Source organism: Vipera ursinii, assembly GCF_947247035.1.
Source record: "Vipera ursinii genome assembly, chromosome: 1".
Classification (NCBI taxonomy): Eukaryota; Metazoa; Chordata; class Lepidosauria; order Squamata; family Viperidae; genus Vipera; species Vipera ursinii.
The window spans coordinates 273,584,664-273,609,453 of NC_139512.1; the positions used below are offsets into that span (position 1 = coordinate 273,584,664).

Sequence of the window (24,790 nt, forward strand, 5' to 3'; positions counted from 1 at the left end):
CAGAAGATGCTAATAAAGAGCTGGCATCAGAAGAAAAAGAAGATCAAGCTGGTGTATCTCCATCAAATGATGTTGGATTTAAAAAGGTTTTTAAATTAGTTGGATTCAAATTTACAGTTAAAAAGGATAAAACAGAGAAAGCTGAACCTGTTCAGCTATTGGATGTAAAGCCAGAGGTTGCAGAAGAGTCGAGTGACGTAGCTGGAGACTATAAACAATCCATGACAGAGACAGTGGGAGAAGCCCCACAAAGTGACATCCCTGCCTCTGTAGCAGTGGCGTAGCGTGGGGGGTGCAGGGGGGGCTGGCCGCACTGGGCGCAACTTCTGGGGGGGGGCGCACTCGACGGCGCCAGGATCCGGCAGGGCGGAGGCACCGGAGCCCCAGCCGGGAAGGGCCTGACGCCCCACGGCGCACCACACACACACACACACACAAACACACAACCATACAGCGTGACTCCTCCTTCGGGCCGCTCCGCCTTCGCTCCGGCGCTGGACGGAAGCCTTCTCTCCCTCCTCCCCCCCGCAAAGGAGAAGGCGGCTCCTGAGCGTGCACAGAGCGTGGCCCTCCTGCAAGCCCGGGGCTCCGCTGCGGAGGCTCTCCCAAGGCGCTCCCGGGGTTGCCAAAGGCAGGGGGGGCGCGGTGGGGCTTGAAAGAGGGTGGATTTCCCGCGGGGGGAGGATCGCTGCAGCGTCTCTCCGGGGGTCCCTGCTCTGGAACGAAAGCTGCGTCGGCAGGTTGCCGATCCAACCATGCATCAGCGATCGGGACCGCCCCCCCGACACACGTCGCCAGCAGCGAGAGTTTCCAGCCAGGCCGGCGAATCTTTGGGGTGAGGTGCCAAAGAGAAGGAGGCGGCTTGGCTTGGATAAGCAGCGTCTGGGCAGAAAATGGGTCGGGCGCCGCAGCAAGTACGAACTCCTGGGGTTCAGCCTAAGCAGGCAAAGCTGCAGGGTGGGTTGGTTGGCTTTTCCGGCTTTGGAATAACCTTGGGAAGCTGAGGCATTGTAAGTTGGAAGTCATTGTTTGTCGCCTAACATGTTGGGTCAACCCCACGCCACATGCTAAGCCATAAACCGTGGTTGGTATCCAGGGTTTAGGACAAGATGGAGAAAACTAGCCAATTGTGGGATCATAAATCTTGATGAAGCCCATCATCGCTCCATGTGATGTATGCACTCAATCTACAAACGTAGTCCAAGCCTATTCACATCTGTTGTAAGGTCATTCTCTCGTGGGGTTTATCCTGACGTCCACTAAGAGTGGAACAAACATGCCCCATTAACCATTTTCAACGCCATGTCCTCTCTTTGTCTCATCCTAAATCACAGCTGAGGCAACTTAAAGTTGCCTTGTTTCAGTGTTAAACTAGCATTTTCCCTCTTCTCCAGAGACCCTTTTAACCTAACTCAGGGGTAGGCAACCTTGGCTCTTTTATGACTCATGGACTTCAACTCCCAGAATTCCTGAGCTAGTGGAAGAGACTCGAGTGCTAAAATCCACAGGTTAGGGGGCGCAAATTACTTGCCTTGCCCCAGGTGCTGACAACCCACGCTACGCCACTGCTCTGTAGACAAGACTGAGGAAGAAACTCAGGCTGAGGAGATGAAAGGAGAAATCTCCTCTGAGAAAGTAACAGAAAGCCCTGTGGAAGCAGAAAGCAAAGAGGCAGAAATCAAAAATAATGGGATGAAATCTCCAGATTCTCCAGTAAGCCCATCAACTGCTGAAACTGCATCACCTCTAAGAAAGTTTTTTTACTCAGAGTTGGCCTGGGTTTAGAAAAAGGACAAGCTTCAGAAAACCTAAAGAAGAAGTGCAATCTGAGAAAGAAAAACAAGAACAAGAAATGGAGAAAGAAGTGACAGCAGAAGGAATCACTGTTGAAGAAGAATTAGAAAAAGAAAAACTGACACCAGAAAAAAGATGGGACAGAAGATATTAAAGGAAATGATGAGGAACAAAAAATAGAAAAAAGTGCATATGAGCCTAAGAAAAAGGTTGTGTTGTGATTCAGGGTCAGCCTGTGGGTTCGGCAGTTGGGTCGGACGATTCAGAGGAGGAGGAGGAAGAGGGGGTTTTTGGAGAGCCTGCAGAGGACAGTTCTGAGGCTTCGCAGAGCTCTCAGCCAGGCCCCTCTCATCTGGTTACTACGCAGACCCAGCTGTGTTAGCCTGACAGCGTGGATGAAGATGACCCACAGCTGGCCCTGTTCAAGGACGCCCGATGCAGGAGGCAGTCAATCAGGAGAAAACAGAAGAAGGCAATGGGGCACCTCGGAAGGAGGCAGAGAGAAGCCACGTCCTGAACTGTTTAAAAGGTGAATGTGTGGGAGGGCTGGTTTGCTGAAGGCAACCGTTTGAATAGCTCCTGTTTTGTGGTTCGTGTTTTGTTCAGTTTGCTCTGTTTTGTGTCAATAAATTTGGCAGGCTTAGTTCCAGGCTTTTGCCTTTGTAAAGGGGTTGTCCCTGCCTTTTCTGCAGGGCCGGTAGTAGGCTGGAATAGAACAGGCTGATACTTCTGCATCATGGGAAGCCTTAATTTGTGTAGGCTCATCAAGGAGAATAAGTAGAAAATATTTACAGGTAATCCACAAGTTACGAGTGTTCACTTAATGGTTGTTTGAAGTTACGTGATAAACACCCCCTAGTGCTTTTGAGTAAGTCCCGAAATTATGAATATTGCAGCACCACGGCAGTCATTCACCCTTACAAGTGACCGCAGAGGCTCTGCAACATTCACCCTGGTTATTCCCACTGCCGGCCCGGTTCTCTCTAGGCATCAGACCTTCAATACTCACCCTGTGAAGATCGAGTTCCTTCGCTTTCTTGGCTGCTCCAGGCTTTCGGTGCATTCACAGAGAATGGAGGCCTAAAGTAACGCAAAATCATGCAAGATAAGTGGGGCGAGATCTCACTCTACTGATCTCGTGTGGTCCCATGGTACTTTAGGCCTCTGTTGTCTGCAACAGAGAATGGAACCGAAGCCGGGGGGATGCTTCCACGTGCCTCCGGAGGCTGGATCGGGACATCAGAGGCCTTTTCCAGGCCACTGCCGCCCGGATCTGAGGCCAGGGAATGCTTCTGCGGCCCTCCGGCAGCCTGATCTGGGCACTGGACACCTTCTCCAGGCTGCCGCTGCCTGGATCTGAGACTGGGGGATGCTCCCGTGGTCCTCTGGCGGCCCTATTTGAGTGCTGGATGCCTTCCTCAGGCTGCTGCCTCCCAGATCTGAGGCTGGGGGACACTTCTGCAGCCCTCTGGCAGCCCGTTTCTGGGTGGCCTCTGACGCCCGAATCCCCAAAAGGTTTATTATGTACAGGCCACTTCAAAATAAGATTTAAGTGCCACTTTAATTTGCCACCATTTTAACAGCTAATGGGAAATCAATTATTTAAATAAACTATAATCTGCTTATGGAAAGCCATATTGCAAAAGCTCCAGCAAATGAAATAATAATACAAATACAGTGGTGGCATGACCTATGTAATCCTGGATTTTATCTTTATATCTCCCTTTATAGCTCTAAGGTTGTTAATAGTTGTGTAAAGTTAAACATTTAAATAAAATCTGGTAATAACAATATAGTTACTGACTAGAAGTTGAGGAACAAGTGCTTGATTTGGGAAGTTTTTTTTAAAAGATACTATGGCCTTTCTAAGCAATGCCAAGATCACATATCATATAACCAGCCATTCTTCTTGCAACTGATGGTCTCAAAATAAAAAACAAGGCACCTGAAGAATTTTTGTCATGGTACAGGTAGCATGTCTCCATTCACAGATACTGCTTTGATACAGTGAGTTGCTTTGGCATCTAGGAAGAAGACCAGTTGCCACAAAACCTGATCCCACCAAATATAATTAATGTGCGATGCATTTCAAATCTTGTCATACAGTCAGATCCCAGTTTATAGGCGCAGGTTTTTAACAACTTTGCCAGAGATTCTGCTTAGTAAATAGTATACTATACTCAAACAGCCCATCCTGGCATGTTGGTTTCTGCTGCGTGATAGATTATGTTAAACTTGTTGTTAGGACCAATGGCTTTAATATCTTGTCTCTAACAAGCATAAGACAGTGGACCAGCAAAAGGTTTGCCTTCTATCTGCTTCTTGGTCTGTACATGAGCTTTTCTCAGACTAATTTATTTTATTTATCAAATTTACATAGTTGCTTATCGCACCAAAAGCAACTCTGAGTGGCACCCAATAAAATTATGTAAAAACACAGATATCGAATATAAAACTTCACGTGAATAAATATAATAACAAGATCAAAGATACAAACCCTAGACACCCAGAGGGATAAAACTGGTCATCTCAACAATAGAGCCATCTCAGCAAGCTCTCTCAGCTCTGCAGGAAGAATTGACATAATTACCAGCTGGCATGGGGGAAAATTATTCTCTGCTAAAACAGAGCTACTGTATTACTGGTGTGAATTTGTGGGCCACTGGGAGTTCTACTCTTATCACATCTCTGAACAACCCAGAAGGGGATGGATCATGTACGGTCTTCCACATGATGTGCTTCAATTCCAGATACATCTAACCAATATAGATAAGGCGAAGATCATGGAAGTTGCTGGCTCACAGTATATGGAGCACTAAGTGTTATTTGTCCTCAGCCTATGCAGATGGCAATGATTTGATGGTTGCGTGGGGGAAGTGAAATAGTTCCATTTATTTAAGAAGTAAACTGGACCCTGCTAATGTAATGCATACTTTTCTATTGATCTAACTTATTGCCACATGGTAGGGCAGCTGCATTTCACATGCTTATTGTTAGAATTAAATTTCCAAATGAATTGCAGAAATACAGGTTTAAGACGGGGCACAAGTATTCAAGGTATTATTAAACATCCAATTGTGTAGTACTCCGGAGATGCACAAGGTTTGCTTCTCCAGCACCAATTGCTATCGTTGCTTCAGCACAGAATTAGCTACCAGGATCAGTGCAACAGATTACTCTTTTTTGCTATGTTGGAAATCCTTAGGTCAAAAGTCTGACCATAAGTGCAGTAATGGAATATGATAAATCAGTTCTGACTTGACAAAAATTAAAATTATTTTTATATTATTTTTATTCTGTGAAATAAAGTATAAAAACTTACAAACTGGAGAACATAGCTAGACACAAAAAAGATGATACTTAAACAAAACATGTATACAAGAGCAGAGCAATTACTGCTCCCTTTTCTCCCCCATCAAAACACTTGCCTGCATTTCAGCGGGATTTTAGAAAACACTTGTCAATTTAGTTTTTTAGGCTATTGGAGAATATCCACATATTTATATATTAAAGATAAAAATCAACAACTTGATTTTGAAGGGCGGATAGACTGTCCGTAGCAAAGTGACTGTACAATGCATCCCCTTTATTTGTTGCATATTTTGCCAGACGGGAACCTACAAAAATGTAATACAAAGAATAGAGGGGATACCACTCAAAGTTCCACTTTAACCGGAAAACCAACCATGATATAATTTGGTCATTCTTCTATTTTGTTCTGTTATAAAATGATGCTAGTAATTAAAAATTAAGATCCAATTCCCTTCCTCTTAATTTTCACTCATTAATCAGGTAAATTCAGATGATTGCTTTGATTTTCTTCTTTTCTGTATCTCAAAAACAGGCTGAAAACTGTTACTCCCATAGGGAGTTAGGTACAAGGACTACTTTGTACGAGTTCTTCTAATTCACTTCCTTCAGGTTTTGAGCCATAATAGGCTTCAACATTATTCGATTTAATTCAGATATAAATATTCATATGGTCAGTATAATTTAAATACGCTTCTAAAAAGAGTATTTTTACTGATATTAAAAACTGTTTTCAAAAAAGTGGTCAATTTGAAAAGGGTGCATGCGGTACATACATGCCTGAAGTAAATACACTTGTGCACGCACACAGGCACACACATTATGCATATAAAATGATTGCCATCACATTATTACTGCTACTTTAATGAAATATGATCCTGAGCACGTTTTGCTTAGAGGTTTGAGCCCCATGGATAGGATCTACCACCAACTCAAGTGTGCTTAGGATCATATTCTTATTCTTTGTGAATGGATATAATATCAGTGGACTGATCTGAACAGAAACATTTGCCAAAAATTGTGTAGATTAAAAAAAAGGGATTGCTTCTATTAAAGGAATTTCTGAGCATTTGTAAAATGACTAATAGACATAGCTATAGGCATTTCATTGAGGAATCAATTTCCTTAGCTAATGTTCCTCTAACAAGTAATCAGGTTTGAGAATAAACAATTGAAACTTGACCAACACAGTTTTCTTCTCACCTTCTCAGTGCATTCAAGCATATAATTAATCTTTCAAATTGTTTACAGTCCTGTCATCGAGCAATTTATCACTGTAGCACAGTTTCCAAGATAAGGAATTACTCCTACATATTTTCTTATCATTAAAATCAATAGTTATAATTTGGTACAATACCCTTTATTAATGTTAGGCTTTTACTGGGAAGAGAGCCAGACCTCCTTTCATGTCAGTGAAGTTATAGTGGGGAGAAGGGAGGAAGATAAGTTTAATAAAAAAAATATGAATAAACAAACATAACCTTTTGTTACAAATCCCCCTCCCCCCTGAGTTTCACAATCAATCTAACAATACTGCTTCCTGTTCTTTTTTGATAGAGTCTAAAACTGAATGATCGCTCTCTGTGGTTTCAGCATCTCCCCCACTGAGTAGAATGGATCTTTCCTCTTCTAACGTAAAGACGGAGTTCTGACTTTGGCAAGAATGTTTGACAACTTCATTAGGCGTGGAGAATGTCTTGTCACACAAGTTGCACTTATAGGGTTTGTTGGTCTGTACTAACATGTTGTCCATCTGGTTGCCTTCCTCAAAGGTACAGAGCTCCAGAGTCTGCTTGTCCACCATAGTGTAGGTGTCCATGCTTTGGTTGAGACATACATGCCTAGCGGCTTGATTGGCCCGGCAGAAACTTTTGTCACAAGTACTGCACTTGAAAGGCTTGCCGGTGTGGATGTACATGTGCTCTCTCCAGTGGCTTTTCTGAATGAACTTGCGTCCACAAATGGAGCATTCGTATTTCCGCCTTTTCACTTCTCTTTCTTGATCTGCCTGCTCCAAATTGTCAATATCAGCAATGTCCGAGGGCGGAGGGGTTTCTGCTTGCTGCTGCCCGTCAATTATGGGTGAATCTGAGATCTGCTGCAGCTCACTGTCGCTGATCATACCGGCTTCAGCCGCTTCCATAGCATCTTTTTCAGGAGCATTATTACAAAGAGACAAGGGAATGCTACTTTCCCCGTGCTGGTTGGATGCGAAGGGCACCCCTGTATGAATCTGGAGATGCTCACGCAAGCTACTTCGCAAATTGAAACGCCGACCACAGAGGTGGCAGGCATAGTATTTGGGGAAGCTTCCATTTTTTTTCATAATGCTTGGTTTGACGTGCGCTATTGTGAGAGAGGTCGGTTGATCATCTGAGGAAGAGGCTTCCATGTTGGTTTCATCTCCAGGGGAAGGATGAGAAGGAGCTGATACTAACTCGGGAGACAGTGAAGACTGCAGTGGGTCAGGGGGAACCATATTTGTTGGGGGCACTTGTGGCAAACTTGGTGGTGGTATCTGGGATAGCTGGGAGGGTTCATGCACCTGTCCTTGGTTCACTCGTGAGAGCTGTGGCCGTGCTTCTCGCAAAGGCTTGTCAGGGGCCGTCACTGCCTTTGTGGGATTTCTGGCCTGGTGATCTGCGATTTGAATTCCATACAATGATGATGCCAATGGGAAAACTTGCTCTGGGTGTGCAAAGTTTCCTTGACTGGCAAGACTGGCCTCCTGGATCAGTGGGTATGCATGCAAGAATTTTATCCCTTGCTCGAGTCGAACAGGATCTATGAGCTGAGGTGCCATCTTTCCAGTATACATCAAATGCAAGAGGTAACTGAAAATATCTGGCTGTATATCGGCTGCCTTCAAGCGGACACATTCACTGCAAAAAAAAAAAAAGTTACAGCATTAATGAAGAAAAAGGGGAGAAAACCTCTAAAGAAGTATTATAGTATTTACTCAAGGCAGCAGTATATCCCCGATACACCAGGAATGATTAGATTTAGGGCCCAGAAAAAAGCACAGGCATTCCTCCTGTTTACATGTGTCTGTAGAGAGTTGTCTCCCTCTGCTATGGCTCACTGTCACGACGTTTCTTCAGCTACTAAAATACAGGAATTTCATCCATGGAAATACTTTTGCAACATCAACATTGGCAAACAGCGAGGGAGATGGGCGGTTAAGTAATATGAAATATAAATAAATGAATAAAACAAGACAGGTTAGGGTGTTTGGAAGCTGCCCCGGGGTCTTCCAACAAAGGATCACAAGCGATCTGTGAGGCATCCACCCCTTTAATGCATATTGACACGGAAACACAGGTAGTCCTCAATTTATGACCATAATTGAGCCCGCACTTTCAGTTGTAAGTTGTGATGGCCATAAAATGTGTCACCTGTGTCCAGACCAGATTTAATGACTTTGGGACAGCCTGACGGGAACCCAAGAGCCTTGGTGGAGCAGTGGGCTAATGCCTCCTTAAGTAACACCAGCTGCCTGCAATTAGTGCAGTTTCGAGTCCCACCAGGCTCAAGGTTGACTTACCGTAGTTTTCCATCCTTCCGAGGTAGGTAAAATGAGGACCCAGATTGTTGGGGGCAATAAGCTGACTTTGTAATAATGCCGCTTTGGGGGGGGGCGCGAAAGCCCTAATAAGCAGGCATATACATAGAATGAAGGCTATTGCTAAGCACATTGATTTGTGCTTAGATTGTAAGCCGCCCTGAGTCTTTGGAGAAGGGCGGGATATAAATGGGATTAAAATAAAAAAATAAAAATAAATTATTTGTTTGTGGGGAAATGGGTTGCCAGAAGCTGGAATTAAATGCCAATCCCCGGGAAAAATGCCGTAAAGCAGTTACGTGACCATAGAGCACTGAAAACAGCAGTAAATGTGGGCTGGCTGCCAAGGGCCCAAAATGCAACCACTTGATGCAGCAGGGGCTCCTGGATGTCAGAACTTCAAATCCAGGTTGTAAGTAGCTTTTTGGGGGTCCATCATAACTTCAAATGGTCGCAAAGCAACTGGCCATTAGTCAAGGACTACCTGCAAGTCTCACTAACCTCAGTGGTTTTCTTGAGGTTAGGCATAGGAAGGGTCTACAATTAAAGAATATTCTGTATTTACTGCTGTAGCTGTTTAAGTAATATGACTCGGCTGCTTTTGCTGTCCCTTCAGATCTTAATGTGATGGAATAAAAGATAATTTGTACTAAGTCAGTTTTAGAGAAATAACATCATAACACATACCTGATTTTAAATAAAAGTTATTTGGTTCAGGAAGTACAACTCAATACACTAGCTTGTACCGTAGTACCACACAAATACTTAAGCATCAAAAATGAAATACAAAACTTCCTACATTTTGACAATTGGGATTTGTCACTTTACTTGATGGCTGAGGAATTTAGTATTGTTTTTGATAATTTATGGTATCTATCAGTTATTGTTAGCCTCATTATATTTATTTATATATATTTAACCAGACAACATGCTGTTTGCCAAATACTGAATGTTATTGGGGGAAACCCCAACCCTTACCCTTAACCTTTCCTCTAGGTAAAGGTAAAGGTTCCCCTGCACATGTGTGCTAGTCGCTTCCGACTCTAGGGGCCGGTGCTCATTTCTGTTTCAAAGCTGAAGAGCCAGCGCTTGTCCGAGGACGTCTCCGTGGTCATGTGGCCGCCATGACTAGACGCCAAAGGCGCACGGAACGCTGTTACCTTCCCACCGGAGTGGTCCCTATTTTTCTACTTGCATTTTTATGTGCTTTCGAACTGCTAGGTTGGCAGTAGCTGGGACAAGTAACAGGCGCTCACTCTGTTACGCGGCACTCAGGATTCGACCCACCAAACTGTCGACCGTCTGATCGACAAGCTCAGCGTCCTAACCCACTGAGCCACTGCGCCTCCACCCTACCCCAAATCCCCATTTCCCTACCTTCCTTTTTAACCCTATACAAACTAATAAAACTTTTTTCAAAAACAAAACAAAAAACAAAACTCTATCCTTTCTTCTACGGCCAATATAAAGGGAAAGCTAGGTTCTTCCTGGGATGGATGGGTAGGGACTCCCCTCATTAACCTTTGGTTCCCTGCTACTTAGGAAATTGTAATTTACACCAAAAGAACTCTTCAGGATTACAGTGGTTGAGCCTGGGTCATAAATCAGGTATCAAGTTAGCAAGGCTTAAATTCTAATTGTCTTAAATGATCTGCAGATTGCCCTGCATGTTACTTATTAAGGTAGATAAAGCAACTCTATACTAAATATTTGACAATACCTTCAGACTGCTTTAGCTCAACTAGCTGAAATGTTTACAGTAATACACACACACACACACACACACACACACACACACACACTAGCCCCTCACAAAGTTGGTGTTGCCCACAGACCTGATCGGACCTTACGAGCTTGTGTCATGCGCCCCAAAGATCCACTCCCCAATGAAGAAAAATCCTCAGTCGTATACAAGATGTCATGCCAGAATTGCAATTGCAATTACATTGGGGAGACAGCAAAATGACTGAGGACTAGGGTGCATGAACACAAACTTGCTATTAGAAGACAAGAACAACATTCACAGGTGTGGGAACACATGGCTACACACAACCATGTTTTTAATCTAGCAGGGACCGAGGCAATTGCCAGCGACAACACTAAAGGCGGCTGCTTGTTTAAGGAGGCTTGGTTTTCAAACCACTCCTCTATCAACCGGCATATAGACCTCCCCCCTGCATACCAGGCACTAAGAAATTGGGAAGAGGAACGACATGCGCAATATGAAGATAAACAGCGCAAGCATTCACAAAGTACCTCATTGTATCAAATCCAAGATTGCACCAAGACACAACCACCCTGCAATGTTGAACACAGGGAAGAAGAGCCGCAACCATTTAAGACCCCTGGCACGAGAACACAGGCAATGACCAGAGCTATGGCTACAACACATGGAACTATCAGCAATTCACTTTTAACAACAGATACCCAGAGACGACTACATTCCCCCAAAAACGGATGCGTGACAACTCAAAAGAAATACGGCAGACCTCAACAAACAGATTGGTGAAACGTGATCTCCCCACCCCAGTGTCTCCATCCTGACTACGTTGCCAATTAGCCAACGAAAGCTTGATTTTTTTAGCAATAAAAACTGTTTTAGTTTTTTAATTCCATCCCAGTGTTCGTTTGTTTGTTAATTTTAATATGCCTGGGATTCGCATTTTTAATCTTATCAAGGAATATATATATATATATATATATATATATATATATATATATATATATATATATATATATATAAAATAACTGATATATATGTGTATAGTACCTGCTTTGATGAACAAACAACATCTTGAAGTAGTTGGAAAAAGAGGCAAGGACGGATTTGTGTGCCTTAAAGTACACATCACCAATAGCAACTGTGCAGTCACACAGGAAACCAAACTCCCTCTGAGCATTAAGTTGCTGTAGAAGAATAAGTCCATGGTTGGCCAAATCCATCTTTTAAAATCTGTAAAGTAGAAAAAATTCTTGAAAACACATTGTTTTAAAGATTCTGTCATATGCTCAAGGAACATGACATTTGGAAGGGTACAATTCATAGATACTAAAACCATTTATTTATCTGATGTTCATACCCACCTAATTTTTACCTATTGTAACTGAGCAGGAAGCATATAACCCAGGGGTGTCAAACTCAATTTCATTGAGGGCCGCATCAGCATTGCGGTTGCCCTCAGGGGGCCGGGTGGGTATTGCCTGGGTGGGCGTTGCTAGAGTGCGAATGGCCTACTGGGTGGGCATGGCCAGCTCTACATCGTTCACATCAAGGGTGCCTATGAGGGCCTGGGCAGGAGTGGGACAGATCTGTGGGTCTCTGGCAGAAGGAGGGTCTCTGAGCCAGGGCCAAGGCAGTGGGGGCCGTTCCCTCACTGTTTCCAGGATGGCTTCATGGGCCGGATGCGGCCCCGGGGCCTTGTGTTTGAGATGTCTGATATAAGCAGTCCCCACTTAACCCAAATTGGGAGTAGAATTTCCATCACCAAGCACATGCTCATTAGATAAAATAAAGAGGGCCAATAGCTGCTTTGGCTGGCTGAGCCTCACCAGCAGTGGGAGGAAAAAGCAAAGATCAGCTGGAGGTGGCAGGGATAAGTGGTTTTGGTGCAGGGACCAAAAGGGCAAAGAAGGCGGTGGGGGGAGTTAAAGTGCATATTGTGGTTGAAAATGTGAATGGGCTGCCAAGCACCCAAATTTCAGTCAAGCGACTACTATCTATAAGATTAAAATCAACAAAGGAAATAAAAGCAAGAATAGATAACACAATGAATAGCACAATACTCATTATCTGTTTGCTAGCAATGTACCAATATATATTTCAGGCAACTAAAAAAAATCAAATTTATTTAAAGCCATCACATTTGTAATACTCCAGTTCGTAGACAGCTTGAAATACAATAAAAACTTGAGCGCAAATAAATGAAGAATTTGTGTTAGAATATACATGCATGATTTTACAATATTAAAAAATATATATGGAAATGCTGCATAGGATCAAGAGAATTAAACCAAACGTAATTCTAAAACTCTTGATCCCTCACAGCATTTTGAAATATTTGTAGGAGTCCCGAGTATATTATTATTATTTATTGGATTTATATATTCAGTACTAGCATTTAACCAGTGGAACAACCTGCCTCCAGAGGTGGTGAATGCTCCAACACTGGAAGAGACTGGACAGCCATTTGCCTGAAATGGTATAGGGCAGGGGTCGGCAACCTCGGCTCTTTTATGATTCGTGGACTTCAACTTCTGGGAGTTGAAGTCCACGAGTCATAAAAGAGCCGAGGTTGCCGACCCCTGGTATAGGGTTTCCTGCCTGAGCAGGGGGTTGGACTAGATGATCTCCAAGGTCCCTTCCAACTTTTTATTATTATATTATTATTATTATTATTATTATTATTATTATATTATTATTATTATTATTTAGTACTGGTACTGAATTCTCTCGATTAGTTTTTCAGCTATGTCTTGATATTTCATTTTATGTTTTATGTTCGTTTAAGAAACGCTTTGCACAACGAATTCCAACCATTCAGGCAAACTTGCAGCAAACGGGGAAATGAATGAAGATTCAAAACCACAGCATTCCTTTTGAGATTTAAGTTCAAAATAAAGCCAAACACATTCCGTGTTCGAGATCACACGTCAATGCACAACTGTTCCGATTTTTATAGGCAGCTTCTAACATTAGAGAAAGGCGAAATCTCTCCGGATAACGGTGAGAACATGACTGCTTCCCTGCCCAGAAAAAAAGAAAAAAAAGGCAGCGTCCCAGAAGAAGGGTGGGATCAAAATACGAAAGCGTCTTCCGCCCCAGGGGAAAAAAGGCAGACCATCTTCCGAGAGGCTGTTTCCCTCCCTTTGGAGAGAGGAACTGCTCGCCGAGCGCCGGCAATAAAAAGCCTGGCGGTAACCACTCAGGAGGCAGCAAAGCCTGGCAGACGCCAACGGGGCGGGCAAAGAGCAGCCTAACAGCGCCGGAGGACCCCCCCGCCCCCGCCGTGAATCACACACTGTGACAGCCCGCCGGCGTTCCCTATTGGCTGCCTGCGGAGCAAAAGGGGCAGGCAAACCGAGGCCAGGGCGCGCCGCCGCCGCCGCCTCGGCCCCGCCTTCTCCCCTGCGCAGGCGACGCGAAGCCGCCGCGTGCGCGCACACGCAAACGCACGGAGGCGGAGGCGGCGGCGGCGGGGCGTACGGAGAACGGCGCGAGACGACGTAAGCAGCGCGAGCGAGCGGGCTGGGGCGCCTAGGCGCGCGAGAGACGGGAACCGCCGCTGTCGCCAGGGCCGCCTAGGCTGCTGAGGAGACGCAGACGGAGCCGCCCACCCTCACCCCCCCCTCCTTTCCTTTCCTCTCTCTCTCTCTCTCTCTCTCTCTCTCTCTGCCTCCCTCCCTCCCTCCCTTTCCCGCTCCGCGCGGCTGCCTCGGCGCCTGCCCCTCCCCCTTCCTCCTAGGCCGGGCTGCTGCCGCCGCGGGTGAGAGAAAAAGGGGAAAGGCCGCTTTTACCCAGCTCGGCGAGGGCGTTCGGGGCCGGGCCAAGCCGAGCCCGGATCAGACCAGGTTCTGCCAGGCCAGGAGTTTCTTGAGCAGCCTCGACCGGGCCACCTCTCCCTCTCCTCCCCGAGGCAGCCGCCTCCACCGGCGCCATTTCGGGGTCTCGGCTGAGAAAGCTCCCTCCCCCGCCCCGGGGAGTCCCCTGCCTTTCCTCCGGGTCTGAACTTGGCCTACCCGGACGCCAGTACAATGGTGGGACGGGAGTGTGTGTGTGTGTGTGTGTGTGTAGAAGGGGGGGGGCGGGAAAGAGCAAAGGCCCTCCGCTGCCTCGCCGCCACGCGCCCCCCTCCCCTCTTCCCCTCCAGCCTCCCGCGCCTTCTCGGAGGATGGAGTGTGTGTGTGGGGGGGGGTCAGGCGGCGCTCACCTGGCTCGCGCTTTCGGCGGCGTGGCGGGGGGGGGGGAGAGCCGCGGTCTCCGCCAGCTCAGGAGTAGCAGCAGCAGCAGCAGCGGCGGCGGCGCCAACAACGGAGTCAGCGCGGCGGCGGCGGCGGCGGCGGCTTTTCCTGTCCGGTTACGTTAGGGTCACATGACCGAGAGCGGAGCAGAGAGGCTGTGGCGAGGAGCCCCCGCCGGGGAGAGACGCGGGGGGGGGGGGGGGAAGGCGGCGACGAGCGCTGTGGCGGCAACAGCAGCAGGAGCCTTCCCCTCCCCCGCTTTCCTCCTTCGCCGCCTGCTTGGCTGGCTGGCTGGCTGGCTCGGCTTCGCCTGTTGGCGCGCGCCGCTTGCAGGGAGCGGGACGCAGGCCTCACCGGCTGGGCTGAGGCGTCGCGAGCGCCTGGCTTTGGCGGCGGCGGCGGCGCTTGGCGGGAGGGGGGCGGCGGAAAGAGGGCCGTTCTGCGCGCTTTGGTTCTTTTAAAACAGGGGTCTTCAAACTTGGCCCTTTTATGACTTGTGGACTTCAACTCCCAGAATTCCTCAGCCAGCTTTGCTGGCTGAGGAATTCTGGGAGTTGAAGTCCACAAGTCATAAAAGGGCCAAGTTTGAAGACCCCTGTTTTAAAACTTCGCCCCGTTCTTCTCCCCCTTTTTTTCCCCAATGTCTTCCGTTGCTCTGATTACGGGAGGGAGAGAAGGGGGTGTGTGCGCTTGATTGGGAAAAGAGGGAGAGGGATACTTTTGCCATCTGCGGGAGGGCCTTGCCTTGATTTGGCTCTTTTTGTGACACTGCTAATGTGACCAAGTTTTTAAAAAAATGGTAATGGCATCCGAGGATTTCTAAAGTGTACGTTTAGGTTTAATACTTAAAGTCCCGCTTCACGGTGCAGAGGTCAAATAACGTGGATTTGAACTTTACTAAACTGATTTGAACTTTTATCCTTTTCAGCAGCACACGCGTGACGTGTGGTAAGAAATGTGCTGGTTTTTTTTTTTTAAGAAGCTCAATACATTTTGTCTCCCTGCTTAGTGGAAAGACTATTCCATTAATAATAACAGGTTATTTGGATTTCTAAGTGCAGAATTGCATGATTTTAACTGTTGAACTTATTTCTTTGGTGGATAGCAGTAATCCTGTGGCTTGAAATAAAGTTATATTGTACGGTTTTATAGCAAGAAATATGAAATGCATAAAACTGCTGGCATTCAATTTCTTACTAAAAAACCCTGACCCTTTAAGCAGAGTGGAAGTGAGATTAATGGTTATAAATGTGATGTGTTTGTTTATTTTATTTATGGGACTTATATGCCGCCCTATCTCCCGAAGGACTCAGGGCGGCTCACAACAATAAAACAGCTATAAAAAACAGTAATACAAATATTAAAAAAGAATTAAATTACAAAGCCCCATAATTAATTACTAAAACCCCCCATCCTCAGTCCAGGTCGGCCTGTTGGAAAAGATACGTCTTTAGGTCGCGACGAAAGGACCGGAGATCTGGGGCCATCCGAAGTTCTTGGGGGAGCTGATTCCAAAGGGCTGGCCCCCCCTCCCCCTGGGGGTCGCCAGCCGACACTGTCTAGCCATGGCACCGAGGCCCTCTGTGTGAGCGCACAGGGCGGAGGGAAGTTGTTCCTGGCAGCAGACAGTCCTGTAAGTATCCCGGACCTAAGCCATGGACCTAAGTTAATGGAATGATCTGCACCAAAGTAAACAAGAACTTTGCCTCTGAAGTTAAAAATAATGTATGCAGTAGCAATTTTTTATTAGGTTTACTAAAGAGACTCTCCTTTATTTTAGTAAGGCTCAACAATACGAATAGCATTGTGATTCTGGAGTATAATTTGATGTCCTTTGCCAGAAAAAAAAAGTGGGGAATTGGTTCTAAGCATTTCTAAATCACTGAACTTGCTTTGATTCGTCAATTGCTTTCTGTTATTGCTTAAGCAGCTATTTCTGTTTTTTACTAGGCTGTGGATGTTACACTTCATTTTTTGTTCTATTTATAGACATGTAAAGAGGTCTTCCCTTTTGTATTTAATTACATTTAGGAAAGATTTGCATGTGATTTTAAACACTGCTCAGAAATGAGTCCTTTTGAGTTTAGTGGTGGGTCAGTGGGTTAGGACGCTGAGCTTGTCGATCAGGTCGGCAGTTTGGCGGGTCGAATCCCGAGTGCCGCGTAACAGAGTGAGCGCCTGTTACTCTTCCCAGCTTCTGCCAACCTAGCAAGTAGAAAAATAGGGACCACTACGGTGGGAAGGTAACAGTGTTCCGTGTGCCTTTGGCGTCTAGTCATGCCAGCCACATGACCACGGAGATGTCCTCGGACAAGCGCTGGCTCTTCAGCTTTGAAACGGAGATGAGCACCGGCCCCTAGAGTTGGAAACAACTAGCACGCATGTGCGGGGGAACCTTTACCTTTACCTTTTAAGTTACAATGAGGTTAGCATGTTTAGGAGTACAGATTTAATTTCTTAATAAACATTAACACAAACCTTGTTTGCTTGTTTGTTTTGTCTGATCTGGCTTTTCTGGTGGGAACCTGTAACTAGAGTTGGGAAAAGGTTCTTTGGCAAGAGTTGTATGCTTTAATATCTAAGATTGTTAAGTGTTCAGTTATTGTTTCAGGTAGTTGCCTTTTATCAGTTATAAGCAAAGAACTGAAAGGGAGAAGGAATGGATTATTGAAATTTAGTCTCAGATTCACAGATCTAATCAACATGATTTTCCCTGGATCAGTACTACTGATTTCATTACAAATACAGAGGGTCTATGAAAGTTTAAATACCTTGCTCCTACTTATGCATTGAATTTTAATATTTTTTGTAATTAAGATTTAGATACCAGTAAAATAATTACAATTTTGTGTCTAAACTTAATTTTTGGCTAGTTTTAACCTCTATTAACAGCTTTTTCCTAGCCTTTCATTTTCCATTTCCCTGTGGATCTTTTGAGTTTAAAGCAATATAAATAAAACATTATCAGAGCAAAAGAATGGCACCAGAGGTAGTTTCTCCAGGACAATAAAAAACTTACATTACAATAATTAGTCATAGATTGCGTTTAGGATGCATGAATCCACTTTGGTGGTCTTGGTCTAGGAAGGCTATAGTGCAGTTAATGAAATGTACAGCTTAATTTATTAAGACCTCTGCTAATAAGCTGGATTTTAGAATCAAATTTTGATGCTTTGAAGAGTGCAAGCCATCTAAACTGGGCTGGACACTTTGCAAAGAAATCCACAAAGTATTCCAAGGATTGAATTTCAATTTACTGACTCCCACACAGTCCATCATGGAAGTTCAGTGATTGATAACTGGATTCCAAATAGCATTTTCATATTAATATAAGAAGCAATCCAGTTTCTTAAAACTGAAAGCTTTTCAAATAAGTTAGTGGTAGATTTTATACAGTGAAATAGAAACCTTTGCATTGAAAAGTAGTACAGTAGTCAGATATGGATAACATGGATAACATCATCACAGTAATTTTTGTTTAGTAACTGCCTTGAGTAGTGACTGTGCAATTATGACTGATGAAAAAGTAACTTTGCAACCAATCTTTGCATTTATGACCTTTGCAGATTTGTAAAGCAAAGGAAAGCTGAAGTAGGATCATAAACACACTTGCAGTTTCACTTTAGTTGAAGACTGAGTTGCTGGTATCAGTTGTGGTCACTAAATGAAGGCTGCATATATACCTCCAGGTGGTTCATTGATGTACATTTGTATTGACTCACTGAATTCCCTGGGTTCATATGGTCCTCTGAGCTATAAACTGGCCCAACATTTTAGTTTAGTGTGCTATGTAGGTCCAATGATCTGATGAAAACTCATAGCTTTGTTCCCTGCTTGTGAGCATTTAAGCATAAGCTAATGCTTATGACTCTTGATCTACTATAGTAAATCTACTGCTATATTACTAGTAGAGGACTGCATTTTAATTAGGATTACCATTTCTATGTAGCATTGAAGTTTAAGTTTGCATTAAAATTTAAATCAGCATTAACATTTAAATCTGAACAGTGAGTTACATACTACTCTTTTGTACTGAGACGTAAAAAACCTTCCCGGATAACAGATTTTCAATTTTTTACCTGTCTGGGTATTATAATGTGATTTACAAATGTAAAAATAAATCAGTATCTGAATTGCCTATTGTGTGATTTATTGTATCCGTTTTATCCAGGTTTTGTGGGGAGCCCTTGTATTGTACAAAACCTATGCTATCTTTTGTAAACCAGGGATTGGCAGAACAGATTAGTATTTGTTGATAGATTGATGATTTCTCCTAATTGTTAAATAAAAACAAATCCTATCAGCAAGTTAGGCTACTGAAGAAAAGGAAGTGGGAGGGAATATTTCTAGCATGCTTGTCTATCTCAGTAATTGTTTACTCAGATGCTTGTTGGATTCCCTCCAGTTAGCTGGGCAGTAAATACTATAGTAGTTCATTTTTGCAGTGAAAGCTGCTTTCTAATAATGAGGTACAATACTCCATTTGCAAAAACTGATCTTATTAATTTAAATAGCAAGGCTTTTGCTGGATTTAAACCTTTCTGAGAAATTGTAAGAACATTTAAATTTAATCTCATTTTTGCCTCTAATTATAATAGTATTTGCTTTTATACTATTTGGGCATAAATGTGCTGTCCCCATGTACTTTTTGCAAGTTTCCAAAAGTATTAATTTCAAGTAACCAGATTTACATACATATTTGTTAATTATATAAACTAGAGAAATTCATTTTTCAGGAAAGGCATTGGAATTTTTTCCAGTGCAGAACTGAATAGGTAAATGATATTAGTGTGCTTCATTTTGTTTATGTTCAATATATGTATCTAACAAATTCTTTAGTGCTTTTAATCTGAATAATAGAACATACAATTTGAAGGGAGCTGTGAAGATCTCCTTATCCAATCCCCTGCCTGGAGCATGGATCCATTACTACAGCATCCTGACAGATGGCAACCCAGCTGCTGTTTAAATATTTTTCCTGAAGATTGATCTCCTCCCCAGATAGTCTTTTCTATTTATTTTTATCAGGATTTTTTTCCCCTTGCTGTCCAAAATTTATCACTTTGTAATTTAACCCCATTGCTTCTTGTTTTATCTTCTGGAACAACTTTGAGGAAGAATGCCCTGAGTTCTGAATTATCACCCCTTATATATTTGGTAACTGCTTCTGTGTCTTTCAACATAGGCAGATCATACCCAACACTTCAAATTCTTTCTGATAAGTTTTTCTTTCCAGGTCCATTATAATTGTGATTATTTCTGGGCATTCTTCAGTTGGTCAGTATCCTTCCTAAAATGTGCAAAGAACTGGATGCCATACATCAGGTGCAGTCTGGTCCATGTTGCTGCTATCTGATTCATTGGAGTTTTTGCCCATGTATCACACGGTTTCATATTTGGATTGTGTTGCTTCAAGTACTTAAGATTCCACAACAGCAGTTATGTTCAGCATGGTTCCCCCACCCACCCCATTACATGGCTTTACGTTTGATTTTTCCTACTACTATGATTTCCTATAATGTAGATATAGGATTGTGCATTTGCTGTTGAAATTCATTTTGGCTGGTTTTTTTCATTGTTCCAGCTTGACAAAATCCTTTTGAATCTTGATAACTGTTTGATATGGAATTTACCAGCCCCCATGACATCCTCAAATCTGATAATCATTTTTAACACCTCACTCAGGTAATTGATAAACATGTTGAACAGCAGAGTTGAATAGGGCCCCATGATAAGTGTTTTAACATGTTCAGTTTGCTGTTGTGCCATTGATGTACATTTATTGAATAGAGATAGTCCTTGATTTATAATCGTTCATTTAGTGGCCATTCAAAATTATAATGCACTGAAAAAAGTGAGTTATGACTGTTTTTCTCACTTAATTGCTGCAGCATCCCAATGGTCACATTATCAAAATTCAATGACTCATATTTAGGATGGTTGCAGTATCCTGGGGTCATGTGATCACCTTTTGTGAGCTTCTGACAAGTAAGTCAGTGGAGAAGCCAGATTCACTTAACAACTATGTTACTAAGTTAACAACTGCTGTGATTCAATTAACTTGTGGCAAGAAAGGTCATAAAATGGTGCAAACTCAATGTCTCACTTAGCAACAGAAATTTTAGGCTCAATTGTTGCAAATCAAGGACTAACTGAACAGTTCTCAACCAGTTCTGTATCCATGTAATAGAGCATAGCCATCTTCTTTAGATTCTCAAGAGGGATACTATTGAATGCTTTTCTGAATTAAACCTATTTCCAGTGCATTCCTGAGGTCATACTAGAAACACAGCTGAGTTATGGATTCAGTCAAGTTTGTGAAATGGGGCAGGTGAGATCCTGAATAGGTGTGTCTTGCTACAAAACAGAATCGCTAATACTAGGAAAATATAAAGAGAGTTAAACTTAGTTTCTAGTTGGGAAATGTAATTAACTTCATTTTACATTTAAGAGGGTGGGTCAGTGATTTTCTCATACATTCCATACAAACTAGCAACTTTAGTGTTTTCACAAACAAGATACACTAACTGTTCTGCCAGAGATATCAGCCAGAGTCTATGAGGCTTTGCTAATGTTCTGATCCAGCATTATGTGATACTTCTGAATAAGATTACAATAATGCATTATTTCCAAATTGAAATATGTTCTAATCTAAAACAACATGTTTATGAAGACTGCATTTTTCAGACTTATTTAACTCAACTGTAGCATGATAGCTAAACAAATAGAGGCTCCTCTCTCTCCTTCATGCAATATTTAATGTTCATTTTTCTTGTTAGGGTTGCAAAATTTGAATGCCACAAATTCTGTCAATGAAATTGTATAATAAATACAGGAAGCCCTCAACTTGTGCCTGCAATTGAGCCCAAAATTTCTATTGTTTAGTGAGGCATTTGTTTAGTGAATTTTGTCCCATTTTATGAGCTTTTTTACCACAGCTATTAAGTGAATCACTGCAGTTGTTAGTAACATGCCTTTTAAGTGAATCTGGCTTCTCCATTGACTTTGCTTATCAGAAGGTCACAAAAAGTGATTGCGTGACCCTGGAACTCTTCACCTGTTGTAAATATGACTCCATTGCCAAGCATCTGAATTTTGATCATGTGACCATGGAGATGCTGCAGTGGTCGTAAGTGAAAAATGGTTATAAGTAACCTTTTTTAGTGCTGTTGTAACTTAATGGTCACTAAATGAGCTGTTGTAAGTTGAGGACTACCTGTATAATAAACCAATGGGAAAGGTTTGACACAATAAAATTTTGATAGGAATGATGTCTTGAATATCTGCTTCTCAAATTTATATAATATTTTTATTTCATTTCAACTGTTTAGCCATTTAAAGTGGGGCTTCAAGGTTTGTGAATCCTTCTAAATTTAATATTTTTGCATAAACGTGACCTCAATTAAACAATTGAATCAAAAACATTAGGCCCATGGTGGCAAACCTATGGGACACATGCCACAGGTGGCATGCAGAGCCCTCTCTTTGGGCACGTGTGCCGTCACCCCAGTCCTGGGCTTTCAGCTGGCTTTTATAAAATCTTTTTGCTTTAGGCCTCTGCCACCGTGTGCAAAAAAACGGTTCAATCATTTTCAACCTTGCGGGGGAAAAAATCTCACAAAGTTGGAATTGATTGAACTTTTTAGTCCCACCCAGTCTGCCATTACCACCGCAGCCACACCCACCCAATTGACCATGCCCACCTGGCACCTGACGATACGTAAGTGGGGTTTGGGTTGCAGTTTGGGCACTCGGTCTCTAAAAGGTTCGCCATCATTGCATTAGGCTTATTCATTTGAAGAAAATGATCAAAAAATATTTGTGTGGGGAAAAAAGTGAACCTTTCAGTAATTGGTGTTGCTGACTATTAGGTGTGATAGCATTTCTGATAACTTGATGAACCCTTCACGTTGGCTTGGAGGAATTTTAACTCCTCTTCCTTACCAAACAGCTTCAACTCCATGATTTTGGTGGGCTTCCCTGCTTGATGAACTGGTCTTTAGTTCCATGGATGTTACTGTGGGATTTTTAGAAACCTCTGAGAGTATTACAGGCTTTGCTGTTAGTGTGATCTTGGTTGGTCAACCTCCTGCAAGGGTAACAAGGGTGTTGAATTGCCTCCATTTGTACACAATCTACCTAACGGTGGATTGGTGGAATCAAAATTCTTTGGAAATAGTTATGTAATCTTTTCCAGCCTGGTGAGTATTAACAACTTTTTCGGAGGTCCTCAGAAATCTCTTTTGTTTAAATCCTGGCACACTTCCATCTCCTATGCTGTGAAGACGATAAGAATACCCAGAATCCTGTTAGGCAGGACCTTATCAATGAAATCTCTGTTTAATTTCCCCTTCAAATGAACTAATAATCTTAGAGGTTTGTATATTTTTGTCACATACCTGTAGCTTTGGATCACGCTCCTTAATAAATGATCAAGTATACTGACTAATTTGTTTAATTGGATTCTCTAGTTTTAGAATGTGTGAATAGTATCACATTTTAGGTCATATTTATGTAGAAATACTAAAAATTCAAAAAGCTTCACAAATGTTTAAGCCCCACTGTCTCAAGAATCACAAGTATGCTATTTTTATGTATAATGTGTGCTGTCGTTACTGAGAACATGATACAGAAGTGATGCAAAGTTGAAAAAATACTCAAATGATAAAATGTACCTTCCTCACAAATGCTTTGTTTTTTATTTTATAAACTTGTGCAGTATAAAAAACAGAAAATTATGAACAGAGCTTTCTATCAGGTATATTTCTGTTTCCCATGATAAAATTTCAGCACTAGGTTCAATTACAAAAGTTCTTCCCATTTTCTTTAACTAATGAGCAAATTTCTTTTAAACTCTTATAAAAATGTTAAAATCTGACAACTGTAACATTCATGATAAATTTTGGAAAGCTAGTTGGAAACTAGATTTAAAGCTTTCATGAGTTTTCTGATATAGTCAAAATATTTTGGATTTGAGAGAACTTAATCTTGCTTCTTTGAAGAAATGCATTAATTTCTTTGAAGCAAAATTAAGGTCTCTCAAATCCAAAATATTTTGACTAGATAGTAGTCATTTTACTAGATATTAGATTATTTATTTTATTTCACAGCTTTTCAGTTGGTGTTCATAGATGTATAATGCTTTACTGAGTAAAATTTGCCTAAAGCAATATAGTCAAAGATAATAAACTTCACTTGCTTCATGAAGAATCCAGTCTGAATTTATAAAATCTTTGTGATTAAACAGTTTGAAAGACAGTTTTTAGCTGAAGAGAATTTTTAATTTTAACTCTTCCTTTATAAATGAACTAGGATTTTCTATGCATTGGCTCCCCATATACATAATGACATATTATATACATATTTTTCTTAATTCTATTGAATATATTGTGAGAAAATGTACAGCTTATATACAGAAAACTGCTGAATGTGGTACATACTGTATATCCTTTTCCTGTAATGTAACATAATCTGCATCCATTAAGATAGAAAACTAGCCTCACAATGTTTTTATACTGTGAATTCCAAGGAACATAGCAACTGATGAAATATGAAATTAAATGCACTGACTCTCATCATTTTGTAGCAAATGTCCATAAATTTATGATGACATTTGCTACTTTCCAAAATGAATAAAGCTGAAGTCCAATAAACCTGTTGCTCGGACAGCGACTAGTCTCGTAAAATGTCTGTTGCGATGTACTCCTGGTATCAGAAAAACACTCTTCCAAGTTCAAACATGACCTGCAATATAAAACAGAATTTTGCTAGCTTTTACGCTTATTTGGCTGGCTTCTATTTTTAGTGTTCACACAAAGTGCTCTATGTAAACTCAGTAACCTCCAATACCAAAAGCACAAAATATTTTTTTTGGGGGGGGGGGAACTGAAGGAAATCCCCAAACAGCAGAATGAATACTGAATTCTACATAGTGGTCATGGATGAATGGGGACCTGAACAAAGAGTACACTTGCTACACTTTTTCAAGTGTATGACATGATAGCAGTGTTCCAATATCTCAGGGGCTGCCACAAAGAAGAGGGAGTCAAGCTATTCTCCAAAGCACCTGGAAGGCAGGACAAGAAGCAACGGATGGAAACTAGTCAAGGAGAGAAGCAACCTAGAACTAAGGAGAAGCTTCCTGACAGACCAGTGGAACAACCTGCC

The 24,790-nt window shown here is 42.5% G+C and overlaps 3 protein-coding genes across 6 annotated transcripts in view; 1 reads left to right on the plus strand and 2 right to left on the minus strand.

Moving 5' to 3' along the window:
• Positions 1 to 5,062: 5,062 nt before the first annotated feature.
• ZBTB2 (zinc finger and BTB domain containing 2) lies at positions 5,063 to 15,081 on the minus strand. Its single transcript, XM_083348731.1, has 3 exons — positions 14,593 to 15,081; positions 11,436 to 11,618; positions 5,063 to 7,985 (listed from the first exon to the last, which is right to left on the minus strand). Exons 2-3 carry the CDS (start codon positions 11,606 to 11,608, stop codon positions 6,623 to 6,625), a joined length of 1,536 nt encoding a protein of 511 aa, XP_083204857.1. The 5' UTR covers positions 11,609 to 11,618; positions 14,593 to 15,081; the 3' UTR covers positions 5,063 to 6,622.
• The window catches only part of ARMT1 (acidic residue methyltransferase 1), a gene marked incomplete at its 5' end in the record, with an annotated part of 54,970 nt that continues 44,004 nt past the window's right edge, over positions 13,825 to 24,790 (plus strand). Inside the window, one exon of the mRNA XM_083348734.1 lies at positions 13,825 to 13,888. The remainder of the gene's footprint in view (positions 13,889 to 24,790) is intronic.
• RMND1 (required for meiotic nuclear division 1 homolog) overlaps positions 23,883 to 24,790 on the minus strand; it is a 35,050-nt gene continuing 34,142 nt past the window's right edge. For all 4 annotated transcript variants that reach the window (XM_083348737.1, XM_083348738.1, XM_083348739.1 and 1 more), the window contains one exon: positions 23,883 to 24,367. In XM_083348737.1, the coding sequence (XP_083204863.1) occupies positions 24,335 to 24,367 (33 nt within the window). In that variant the 3' untranslated portion in view covers positions 23,883 to 24,334. The remainder of the gene's footprint in view (positions 24,368 to 24,790) is intronic.